This window comes from Onychostoma macrolepis, chromosome 22, assembly GCF_012432095.1.
Source record: "Onychostoma macrolepis isolate SWU-2019 chromosome 22, ASM1243209v1, whole genome shotgun sequence".
In the NCBI taxonomy this organism is placed as follows: domain Eukaryota; kingdom Metazoa; phylum Chordata; class Actinopteri; order Cypriniformes; family Cyprinidae; genus Onychostoma; species Onychostoma macrolepis.
The window spans coordinates 1,468,432-1,481,330 of NC_081176.1; the positions used below are offsets into that span (position 1 = coordinate 1,468,432).

General features: G+C 40.4%; 1 protein-coding gene across 5 annotated transcripts; it reads right to left on the bottom strand.

The window, feature by feature from the left end:
- Positions 1–790: 790 nt before the first annotated feature.
- si:ch73-352p18.4 (inositol 1,4,5-triphosphate receptor associated 2) lies at positions 791–7,341 on the bottom strand. Of its 5 annotated transcripts, XM_058761932.1 has the most exons (13): positions 7,111–7,341; positions 6,969–7,032; positions 6,776–6,848; positions 6,682–6,712; positions 6,464–6,604; positions 2,255–2,386; positions 2,014–2,158; positions 1,880–1,914; positions 1,576–1,623; positions 1,407–1,483; positions 1,244–1,321; positions 1,063–1,167; positions 791–990 (listed from the first exon to the last, which is right to left on the bottom strand). In XM_058761932.1, exons 2-13 carry the CDS (start codon positions 7,030–7,032, stop codon positions 855–857), a joined length of 1,065 nt encoding a protein of 354 aa, XP_058617915.1. In that variant the 5' UTR covers positions 7,111–7,341; the 3' UTR covers positions 791–854. The 5 variants fall into 5 exon arrangements, with proteins under 5 accessions (XP_058617915.1, XP_058617914.1, XP_058617913.1 ...); XM_058761931.1 differs by having other exon boundaries at positions 6,682–6,709; positions 6,969–7,341; XM_058761930.1 differs by having other exon boundaries at positions 6,969–7,341.
- Positions 7,342–12,899: the final 5,558 nt, after the last annotated feature.

Below are 12,899 nucleotides of genomic sequence, written 5' to 3' on the forward strand. Positions count from 1 at the left end.
CAGCTCCTGTGAGTCGGTTTAATCTGGTTTAAACGGCCTTACCAGAAAATTAAGAGCACTTCCTGATCTCATTTCTCATTCTGAGCTGTGATTGGCTACGCAGCAGGATGTGGGCGGGTTTAAGATGCCCTAAAATTCACAGGACAGGAAACAGAAGCGGTCATTTATTCCAAGAAGCCTGTGAAGGACCATTAGCGAACGTCTGTAAGCGTTGATATAATTTCAGCAGAATGAGGATGAAAGTTTAATCTAACCCAGATAACATTCATTTGACTCTATTATTCAATTATATGGACATGTTTTTCATTCATAAACTGCATTAAGCTCCATAATTGAATATTAATATCTCCCAGTGAGATGTCCATTGTGAGTGCATTCACTCCCAGAACAATCCAAATAAAAGCAGCGTGAAATGAGCAACATCTGCTGAATCATGAACAGTTCGGTTTTGAAGCTTCTCATTGTTTCTCTGTATTTAGTTACTGTTAATTAGCGTCATTAATCTGTTGCCATGGCTTTGCACCTGTTTCAGGAAAAGCAAGCACGTTGAGCTGCATTAAATCAGAAAATTTAATGCTGATCTGCTTGTATCGTGTTCAGGACAGACGTGTGCAGCCACATTCACGAAGGTTACAGTGAATTTAACACTATAATCCAGTTAAGTTCATCTGCGGTGCTCAGTAATGAGTGAGTGAATGAGTAAGTAACTCACTACTGCCACCTGGTGGAAACCCAGTCAATTACACTCAACACACTCAAAACAGAAACGGCCAGTCATTCATGATTCAGTTTTGACAGAATGTTTATTTTTAGCTAAACTAGTCCTACAAGATCAAATAACCACAATCAGGGATTCATAAAACACTCACGACTACATATAAAACAGCTGCCATCAGCATCATCAGACCGAATACAAGCAAAATCATTCGGACGATCCATCTGTAGTGAGACCTCCAGGACAATAGGGGGCGCCGTTGTGGTGCGAGACATCTGCAAACATCACACAGCATGTCAATGGTATTATTTATGCACATAAATTATGTTAAATACATGTAAACATACAGCTCAGGGTTGGACTCCTCCCCTTGTTCTGACTCCTCCCCCTCAAATGAACTTCCTGTAGGATAATAATGACGGCGATGGCGCAGCGACGTGATTCGCGTTGCACTGGCGAATACGAAGTGTGGTCACATGCACTTATATAATGTACGAACACATCTCAAGAGTATTGGTTGCATTTTACCTTTGAAACACACTGCTGTCCACGTCATCGTCTTGGTTTAGACTGCTCGCGGGAGAATCTTCTGGAACTACTTCCTGTCTGAAATATGCATGCAGGAAATGATCAATATTTCTGGCTGAGTGAAGTTTTAGCTACTCTCAAATTTAAGGATGTGTGGTTTTACCTCCTGTCTGCTTGCGGCTTCTTTGCATCCAAACTAGCTTTGCAGTTCTCCAGAAACGAAGCCTCTAGATGCTTCAGCTGCAGAGATAAAACCCCATAAAGACTCATGAAAACATTCAGTTGCTAAACCTGAGGAAATGAATGCTGGAATATGATCCATAAACACGTACCTCAGACTGAGTGGGGAGGAAGGTGATGCTGACCCTGCGACGTGTCGGCTACAACAAAAAACACAAGCTATTATTGATGGTCAGAATAATACAAAACTAATGGTAATGAGAGTTCAAATCTATCAAGCCAAAAAAAAAAAAAAGCTTTAAACTGTCATTCTATGGAAAAGAGTGACATTAGGCTGCAAAAAAGGGTTTGGGGTGACATGAAGTTTCACAATCTTCATATTTTAGCCAACTAAGTTTTAAATAGGAGTTATTGAGGTACTTACATGAGTGTTACAGTTCATTCATGGTCAGTTACCTGTTGTGATGAATATCTGAACAGGTCTCGGTCATCTGTTTGAGGAAAAATCTAATTATATAGGAGTACAGATTTATGTAAATACTGGGATGTGATTTTCAGATGTCCTCCAGGCCACTAGGGGTAGCACTGACCTGTGGAGTCACTGTGCAATCGGCCCTTCCTCCTGTGCAGCAGCTTTCTGACCTCCAGCATCTCCTCGCTCTCTATAGCGTGACGTCTCTTGAGATGCTCCACGTGCACTGACATCAGCTCTACTGCATTGCTGACACGCGCTTCCTGATGCATGCAAAACATGAACAATGCACAGTTATTATTCAAAGGCTCAGTGCAATGTGACATCTCTGGTTTGAGGTGTTTGATTTTGTAAGGTACCTGGTGTGCAGCTCCGAGCATCTCTGCTGATTTGAGGACGTTGTCCATGTTGCTTTCCAGCATCTGCAGGTTGTTCTCCATCTGCTGCACCATCTTTTTGCTGTCCACCTCATGTAGGCGCTCATACAACACCTGCAAGATGACACAAACCCCTCTTATAACCCTTTGACAATGTCCCCACAACACTCTCACAATGCTCCCACAGCACTCCAACAATCTCTTCATAAAGTTCTAATAACTGTCTTACAACTCCCTTACAAACATTTTTACAACCCTCTAACAATGCTCCTATAATGTCCCCAATAACACCCCAATCACAACCTTCTCAAAGCCTTTACACAATGTACCCAAAATGACCTCAGAACATCCCACAATGCTCTCACAATGCAGTCACAACCTTCTCACAATGCTACCACAACTGTTTCACAATACTCCCACAATGCCCTCACTACCCTCTGATAATGTACCCCTTTACTGCACTCTTGCATTATGTCCAGAACCCTCTCATAACAAGCTTAAAAACCTTTCACAATCCCCTCACAGTGCAGCCCCATAATCCCCAACAACCTTGTCACAAAACTCTTACAATGTACCCAAAATGCATTCACAACACTCCCACATCCATCCCACAACGCTCACAATGCTCCCACAACCATCCCACAATGCTCTTACAACTCTCCCACAACCATCCCACAATGCTCTCATAATGTTCTAACAACCACTCCACAACACTCTCACAACCATCCCACAATGCTCTTACAACGTTCCACAACACTCTCACAACTCTCCCACAATGCTCACAATGTTCTTACAGTGTTTCAACAACCATTCCACAACACTCTCACAACTCTCCCACAACCATCCCACAATGCTCTCATAATGTTCTAACAACCATTCCACAACACTCTCACAACTCTCCCACAACCATCCCACAACGCTCACAATGCTCTTACAATGTTCCAACAACCATTCCACAACACTCTCACAACTCTCCCACAACCATCCCACAATGCTCTCATAATGTTCTAACAACCATTCCACAACACTCTCACAACTCTCCCACAACCATGCCACAATGCTCTCACAACATTCCAACAACCATTCCACAGCACTCTCACAACTCTCCCACAACACTCACAATGCTCTCAAAATGTTCCAACAACCGTTCCACAACACTCTCACAACTCTCCCACAACGCTCACAATGCTCTTACAACTTTCCAACAACCATCCCACAACGCTCTCACAAAGTTCCAACAACACTCTCACAACCATCCCACAATGCTCTTACAACGTTCCAACAACCGTTCCACAACACTCTCACAACTCTCTCACAACCATCCCACAACGCTCACAATGCTCTCAAAACGTTCCAACAACCATTTCACAACACTCTCACAACTCTCCCACAACCATCCCACAATGCTCTTACAACGTTCCAACAACCGTCCCACAACACTCTCACAACTCTCCCACAACTCTCCCACAACCATCCCACAATGCTCACAATGCTCTTACAAATTTCCAATTACCATTCCACAACGCTCTCACAACGTTCCAACAACCATTCCACAACACTCTCACAACCATCCCACAATGCTCTTACAACGTTCCAACAACTGTTCCACAACACTCTCACAACTCTCCCACAACCATCCCACAACGCTCACAATGCTCTCAAAACTAGGGATGCAGCGATTAACCGGTTTTACGATTAACCACGCTTTAAAACGTCACGGTTAATTAATCGTAAAGGCTCTGCTACACCGAGTGTTTCTGTTGCACGGAATGGAACTGTTGAAACTTGCGCAAAACGGAAACAAAGTTACACTAGCGGTGCACCATCTTAAAATGCCGTGCTTATCAGAGACATGGAGGCTACTAGATTAACCAGGGCTCGCAAAATCGCTAGTCCGACGTCCCGGGGCTATTGTGTTTTCCAGTCGGGCTACCAAAATGTATCACTGCCTGCCCGACGGGCTCCTTAAATACAGACCTCCCGCGGGTCCTTAAAAACTCTGAAAGTGAGTTGTATCAAAATTAAGGCCATAAAAAGTTTTAAATACGTTAAATGGTGTAAGAAATGTCCTAATTATAATTTTAAGAGTTGGGGACTGAAAGACATGAGTCGCGATACGGCAGGATTAAACTTCAAAAGGCAATGATGTCATTGAATAAATATGAGCGCTGCACGCTTCAAGTCAAAACATGGCGCGGATGTCTTTATGTGAATGTATCTGAAGGAACCGACTGTCCTCAGAAACGTGTCATTGGCATTTTAATTTCATTTTACCTATAATTCCTGATAAAGCAGCATTTATGAGCGGAGCTGCTTTGTGTACAGCGTTTCCAGGAAACCGCAATATTTCAGGCTCCTAAAGCGCCACCTCGTGGCAGAGAATGAATACAACGCTGTTGTATAAGATTTTTGTTTTTGTGAAAACCTGTATCTGAACTGTAAATCATGTAATTTTATGGCTCAAAACTGTGTTACCATAGACATTGTCCAACCCCGCTCATTCTGTGTTCATTTTACTTGTGCAGCTCTTAAAATGGGTCATAAATTGCCTTAAATATATTTTTAAAAATTCTGCAGATACCCTGTAAATAGTGAAATAAAATTCCTTCCTTCATATTTGAAAATATTTTTGATTGACATTTAAACTCCTATCTGATTTTCTATATTAAAAAATAATAATAATAATAATAAAATAAAATAGTAATTTTTTAATTTGGGCTAGTTAAATTAATTTTCGGGCTACCAAAATCTAAAGAGTACCTGCCCGAAGGGCTACCAGGATCCTTTATTTCCACCAGAGAAATGACTGAAGTCGATAGTGTCCTCCTAAATGTTTGTGTGGGCAGCTCGATCTCGATCTCGATCTCACAAACCAAAATAATAGATATTTTCTCAGGCCATATGTAAAATCAGATGAATAAAGGTTATTAAAATGAATAAGTATGGATCACAGTTGATTACAATAATAGTTTAGTTTATTCCCTCATTAGTAGCAGTGCCCTCTGTGGGATAAAGTTAATATTAGTCTTATATTTTATCATCATTTTATATTTAGATTTATCATCCCTGTTATAGTATTATTCATAAGTCAATTTATTCTTTCCAAGTTCTGTACCGAAATGTAGAAAGAATATACAAAATGAAAACACCAAATACATTTGTGATCTATTTCCATTCGTTATTTTCAAAAGGAAATACTGACATGGATGTTTACAGAGCAGAGGTCACGTTTTTAATTCCAATAGGAGAGATGTACTTTTTGTGCTGTATTATTGGTTACGGTGTTATTTCTGTTTCAAAAGGTAGCAATCAATAACACTTTAATATCTAAAGAGTGTTTCTGATTTTATGTTGTGAAATGAATACATGCATAATAATCGTAATAATCGTGTAACCGTGATTATTCCTCAGACTATAATCGTACCAACAAAATCTATAATCGTTGCATCCCTACTCAAAACGTTCCAACAACCATTTCACAACACTCTCACAACTCTCCCACAACCATCCCACAATGCTCTTACAACGTTCCAACAACCGTCCCACAACACTCTCACAACTCTCCCACAACCATCCCACAATGCTCACAATGCTCTTACAAATTTCCAATAACTATTCCACAACACTCTCACAATGCTCCCACAACGCTCTCACAACGTTCCAACAACCATTCCACAACACTCTCACAACCATCCCACAATGCTCTTACAACGTTCCAACAACAGTTCCACAACACTCTCACAAGCATCCCACAACGCTCACAATGCTCTCAAAACGTTCCAACAACCATTTCACAACACTCTCACAACTCTCCCACAACCATCCCCCAATGCTCTTACAACGTTCCAACAACCATTTCACAACACTCTCACAACTCTCCCACAACCATCCCACAATGCTCTTACAACGTTCCAACAACCATTCCACAACACTCTCACAACTCTCCCACAACCATCCCACAACGCTCACAATGCTCTTACAACTTTCCAATAACCATTCCATAACACTCTCACAATGCTCCCACAACCATCCCACAACGTTCCAACAACCATTCCACAACACTCTCACAACTCTCCCACAACGCTCTCACAACGTTCCAACAACCATGCCACAATGGTATGGCATTCACTTGACAACCCTCCCACAACGCTCCCCCAGCCCTCATTACTGTCTCAGGTGTATCTGAGGTACCTGCAGCATCTCTTTGCTCTGTCTCAGCTCTCTCTGCAGGTTCTCCTCTGCGACGCTGCGGTCGTGTCGCTCCGCCTGCAGCCGCTGGGTCAGCGTGTACTGGTCGCAGTGAAACCCCACTGCAATCTGGGTAAACGCGCTCTGCGTGTATTTTACAGATGTTACAGACGTCTGGCGATATTAAGCTTTACATCTAACATACATTCAGACAGACTCACCTCCACTTCCTCCTCCGTCATCTCCACGCTGCTGTGAGAAACAGACTGTTAGCGTTAGCATTAGCACACTGTGTGTGTTTCATTGGGTCTTTACCTCTTTAATCCCAGGCGGTCCATGATGGATAAACTCTCCCAGGAAGCCGCCAGCAGGTTCTTCGAGTTTGGATCTGTTTAGTGCGAACAAAACCAGCTAAAATGAGTGTTTTAGCATTATGCTAGTGTCCAAAAACATGCTTTTATGATACTATGGTATCAATGGTATGTCTGTAAGCGTGTGTATTTCGCACCGTCATCGCTGTCGTCACTGTCTCCCAGTATTCCAGTGTAACTACCGAGGCCTGATTCATTCATCTGCTGATACAACCCTGACATCAGATAATACCAATGCAACAATACATTTACTGTAATATAGAGCGAAGCTCTTCTTACCGTAGCTTCTGTGTTTGAATGCAGTCCATTCAGAGATCAAGAGTCAATCATAATCTTCTTAACGCTCGTCAGGCCTGAACCCTGATCTGGAATCATCTGTGGTGACGTGAAGCAGCTCGACACACACAACACCACTGATCCCAGAGCAGCAGCGAACCACAGCATGACAGCAGATCAGTGTGTCAGCGTCTCACTCACAGACTCCAGCACCACACAAAACAACATGCCCCAGCAGCAAATGTGAGACTAAAGGGGTCAAAGGTCACCGGTCACAAGATAGCAGAGGAAAAAAAATTTTGATTTTTGATTTAATACATATCATTTGTATATAATTTTATTTTAATTACTTTTTTAATTTAAAAATGTGTATTGTTATATTTTTGTATATATTTTTATCTTTATTAAACTAATGAATTCATCAAAATTGGCATTCAAGTCATTTTCCTGACTATTTTTTTGAATGCTGAAATTTCAATGAACGTATAAAAAACTAATGCAATTATTTAATGCACTTATGTTTCATAAAAATATTTCTTCTTATCATTTGTTTGTTTACATTATTATTATTATTTTATTTTATTTTTTTAAATAGCAGCTGAAGTCATTTTCCTAGCCATTTTTTAACATACTAAATCTTGTTTTTGCAAATAATTAAAACAAGGAATTTAAATAAAATTTAGTTTTTTAATATACAATTTAATTTTATACCTTTGTGTAATTCTAAAAAGTAAAATGCATGGTGTATTTCCAAATCTGACCACGAGGGGACGCTACAGAACTCACTGTTTGCAGTGTTTGAGCATATCAGAGTACAAGAACTGAAAACACAAACTGAATTACACAAATGTACAAAAAAACACACAATCAGACTTTGACCACCTCATAGAAATCTAGGGAACCGTCTTCATTGACTCCTGAGATTCATTGTTTATGAATGTGTTTGGTTCAGCGCTCCTCGTGTGCGTCCGAGGCCCCATGATTTGAGAGCTGATCCGTCTAATCTGTATTAGGCAGATTTCAGCATCTCATGTGATCAAATCCTGTTTGAAACCCTTAAACGCTTTTGTTTTGCGCTCGGTCTTATATAGCATGAGTCGAGCGGAGAGAGCAGAATCCGGACTGGAACCGGACCGCTTGCTGGGACGCGGAACTTGTGCATAACACACACAATGGACAGATTGGGGGCCGCATTGTTCAAGAAACATCTGTGGAGCACATTCTCACACACACACCCTTAAAACAAAGAAAGATCATACAACACACACACATACTAACACAAACAATCACATGTAATGACAATCATAACCAGATGGGCGTGTTATCCTGAGATCCACATGATTGTTCGGTTCACGCATTTGCTTCATGAATTGTAACCTTACAGAGAGGAAACATTTTAAACAGAACGCAGGGTCACGACCTTCAGCTGAGGAGGAAATATACATAACGGACAGGAAACCACCTGACAGACGAACACAACTCAGAGGAAGAGAATATGCCCTTGAGAACCTTTCACTGACCCTCACGCCCTGATACAACACGACTGACTCAAAACACACAATGAGCCTCAAAAACATCCCACTGACCCTGACTAAAGCTGCTCCAGTCACCCTGATGATCCTCTGATGAACAGCTGGCTCATTCTACAGAAACACTTTTCTGTCCCTAGACTTTACGGAAATATTACAGTTGAAATACACATTAGGGTTAAAATATTTTTATATTTTAAAATGAAACAATATGTTATTTGAACAATTACACCTTCCTGAGCCATCAATGTGGCATAATTGTTTTTTATTAATTATATAGAATTCCAAGCACCACAAACTGCTCGTCCCCACAGCCATGTACAGCGGGAAAGTGCTCTATTTTGAGGTCAAAAACAGGATTTTCTACCATTTAAAATACAAAAGTCTATTCATAACTATCAAATATATAATGTAAATGGTATAATAAAAAAAAAATGTTAAAAAGCCAAATAAATATTATAAAATATATAATGAAAATAGTGGTCCCCTGGAGTCGTGTCACTCGTGTTACCGCTTAACAAAAGTCTTTTATTTTGGAATAAAAAAAATCACACTGATGACATCACTCGACTTCCTCCTTCCTATTTTCTAAAGATCTATGAAAAAAACTTCTAATATTGCTAAAGAAGGTAACACAAGTGACAAAAAATGATACATGTGGTCTTGAAATAGTCAAAAGGTAATCTAACAATGTGGTCTAAGTATAAATGTTAAAAAAAGAAATGCATTTTAAGACATCTTTCCATACCAAAAGTGGACGTTTCTGTAGAATGACCCAGCTAGTGACCCTTAAAGAACATCTAGAAACTCCAAAATACAAAGATTATTCCCTAAATACTTATTAAAACTCAAAAACACCCCAATGGTCCCCTAAAACACCCAGTGACCCCCAAAATGCCCAGAAACCCATAAACACCCAGATTACTCCCTAAATATTTAATGTCCCTTAGAAACACCCAAATGATTTCCTAGAACACACAGCCACCCTCAAAAATGTCCAGAAATTCAAAACACCCAGATTACTCCCTAAATATGTCCCTCAAAAACACCTCAATGATACCTTAAAAACACCCAGTGACCCCCAAAAGCACCAAATGAATCTCCAAAACACCCAGATTACTCCCTAAATACTTATTGAACCTTAAAAACACCCCAATAAAGCCCTAAAACACCCAGTGACCCCCAAAATGCCCAGAAACCCATAAACACCCAGATTACTCCCTAAATACTTAATGACCCTCAAAAACACCCCAATGATCCCCTAAAACATCAAATGACATTTAGCAACACCTTCTTAAACTCCCAAAACCTCACATTACTCTCTAAATATTTAATCACCCTCAAAAAAAACAATGATCCCCTAAAACACCCAGTGACACCCAAAACCACCAAACGAAGCTCTGAAACACCCAGATTACTCCCTAAATACATAATTTCCCTCAAAAACACCCCAATGATCCCCTAAAACAACCCCAGTGATCCCCTAAAACACCCAGTGACCCCCAAAACTACCAAACACCCAGATTATTCTCTAAATAATGACCCTCAAAACACCTCAATGATCCCCTAAAACACCTAGTGACCCCCAAAATGCCCAGAAACCCATAAACACCCAGATAACTCCCTAAATATTTGACCCTCAAAAACACCCCAATGATACCTTAAAACATCCAGTGACCCCCAAAACCACCAAACAAAACTGTGAAACACCCAGATTACTCCATAAATACTTAATGTCCCTCAAAAACACCTCAATGATTTCCTAGAACACCCAGAGACCCTCAGAGATGTCCTGAAACTCAAAACACCCAAATTAACTAATAATTATAGAACCCTAAAAACAACCCCAGTGTTCCTCAAAAACACCCAAGCAAAGCTACAACACACCCTGATTGCTCCCTGAAAACTTAATGACCCTCAAAAAAAAAAAAAAAAAGATCCCCTAAAACATCAAATGACCTTCAGTAACACCTTCTAAAACTCTCAAAATCTCACATTACCCTAAATATTTAATCACCCTCAAAAACACCCCAGTGATCCCCTAAAACAACCAGTGTCTCCCAAAATCCCCAGAAACACTCAGATTACTCCCTACTCAATGTCCCTCAAAAACACAATGACTTCCTAGAACACCATGTGACTCTCAAAAAATGTCCAGAAACTCAAAACACCCAGATTAATCCCTAATAATTACAGAACCCCAAAAACAACCCCAATGACTCCCTAAAATACCCAAGCATAGTTTCATCACACCCAGATACTTAATGACCCTCAAAAACACCCCAATGATCCGCTAAAACACGCAGTGACCCCCATAAACACCCAATGAAACTCCATCACTCTCAAACTGCTCCCTGACCCTCAAAACACCCACTAGCTCTCAAAAACATAATTGACCTTAAAAAATTACACCTCATTTACCCTAAAACACCCAATGACATCAAAATCACCTCAGCAATCCTATAAAACTATAAAGACAGATGCAAAGGGGAGAAAATACTGTAGAAGTCAGAGCAGCTTATTGTTCACGATTCTTGGAATATAAGTATATGTAGCATAATTTCACAAGGAAAAAGTTAAATAAGAAGAGCTCAAACAACATGATTAATGAGTTAATTTTCACAAAAAGCTTATGGACGTGATTGTAATACAAGTCAGACATTGAAGTGAGCTGTTTGTGAGATTCATTGTTTTGAATGAATCGTGGTTCGTGGTTTTGTGACAGAGCCCTGACACTCCCCTCTTGTCTTGTTTGGGTCTATGTTCCATGTGAGTGCGCTCTCTCATCTGCGTGCCTTGTTTTGTGCTGGAGCGTGACGTTCGGATCCCGGCACTCATGTCTTGAGTTTCTGTTTCGTGTTGGGGTTCGGCCACTCGCGTTCCATGTTCTGTTTTGTTGTGTAAGCGTGCGGTCTCGAGTTTGCTCGGCCGCGTGCTCTTGTGTCCACGTGTTTTGTGTTGTTGCATGCAGTTCGTGTTTTTATCGGCTGCGTGCATTCATGTTATGTCTTGTGTGAACACGTGGCTTATGAGTGTTCGCATTAGCTGCGTGTTCATGTCCTGTTTTGCACATGGCTGGTGATCTTGTTTTGTGGCCATGTGCTTGTGTTTTTGTTTTGTGTGAGCACATGGCTTTTGTCTTAGTTTTCTGGGTGCCATGTGCTCTCTTGTCAATTGTCTTGACCCCACCCATCTTGTTTCCTGATTATTGGTTAATTTGCCCCACCTGTGTTTATCTTGTTACCCTCATTTGCTCCCTTTATAATCTCCTTGTGTTTCCAGTCCTGTGCCAATTTGTCGATGTTACACTAGTTGTATCCTGCGAAGCCTTTTGCCTTGTTCCTGTTTTTCCCCCCATGGGGTAGTTTTTGTTTGTTTGTTTGTTTGTTTTATTTTACTACTAATAAAAAGCCCATTCTCCTGCACTATTGAGTCCTCGCCTCATCCCTCTACACAAACCCTGGCAGCTGGACCACTCAAAAGAGAATACACTATATTTATTCTGTGTGTCCTCTTAAGGTGCAAAAAAACCAAAAAAACATAGTTGGTTAAACCACGGTAATCCCAAATTAACCATGGTTTTGCTACACTAACCATAGTTTAACCATTCTTTACTATAATAAAACAATGGCTAATTTTCTTGAGAGATTTGTTTTTGTGTATTCAGTTTTTTTTCTTTTTATGCTTTGTTTATAGAACTGTAGTCTACTGCCTTAATGGTTTGATGTTTTCTACTGTTTAATAAGAAAAATCTGAAAAAAGATTTACAAACCCGCTTATCTGAATCAAATGATTCGCGGTCCGTGCTCCGAAGTCCCGATCTGACTCAAATTATTCGCGAACCCACAAGTTCCGATCTTTCAAAAGAATCACAAACCCGCACCGAAGTTTCGATCTAAATCAAATAATTCGCAATCCACGCTCCAAAGTCCCGATCTGAATAATGATTCGCGAACCATCATTTCAGATCGGGACTTCAGACCGCGAATCATTCTATTCGTGAAATGATTCGCGAACCCACTCCGAAGTTCCCAAATGTGACCCTGGAGCACAAAACCAGTCTTAAGTCGCTGGGGTATATTTGTAGCAATAGCCAAAAATACAGTGTATGGGTCAAAATTGTCGATTTTTCTTTTATGCCAAAAATCATTAGGATATTAAGTAAAGATCATGTTCCATGAAGATATTTTCAAAATTTCTTACCGTAAATGACCGAAAAATTTACACTTAAGATTTTGTCGTCCAGGGTCACAAATCATTCGT

Excerpts from the sequence above, each read along its gene's own strand:
- si:ch73-352p18.4 (XM_058761930.1), bottom strand. The coding sequence starts at position 7,053 with ATGTCAGGGTTGTATCAGCAGATGAATGAATCAGGCCTCGGTAGTTAC. Across the intron at positions 6,605-6,681 it reads TGACGGAGGAGGAAGTGGAG|AGCGCGTTTACCCAGATTGC; the intron begins GTGAGTCTGTCT and ends AAATACACGCAG. Across the intron at positions 1,624-1,879 it reads TCAGATATTCATCACAACAG|CCGACACGTCGCAGGGTCAG; the intron begins GTAACTGACCAT and ends TTTTTGTTGTAG.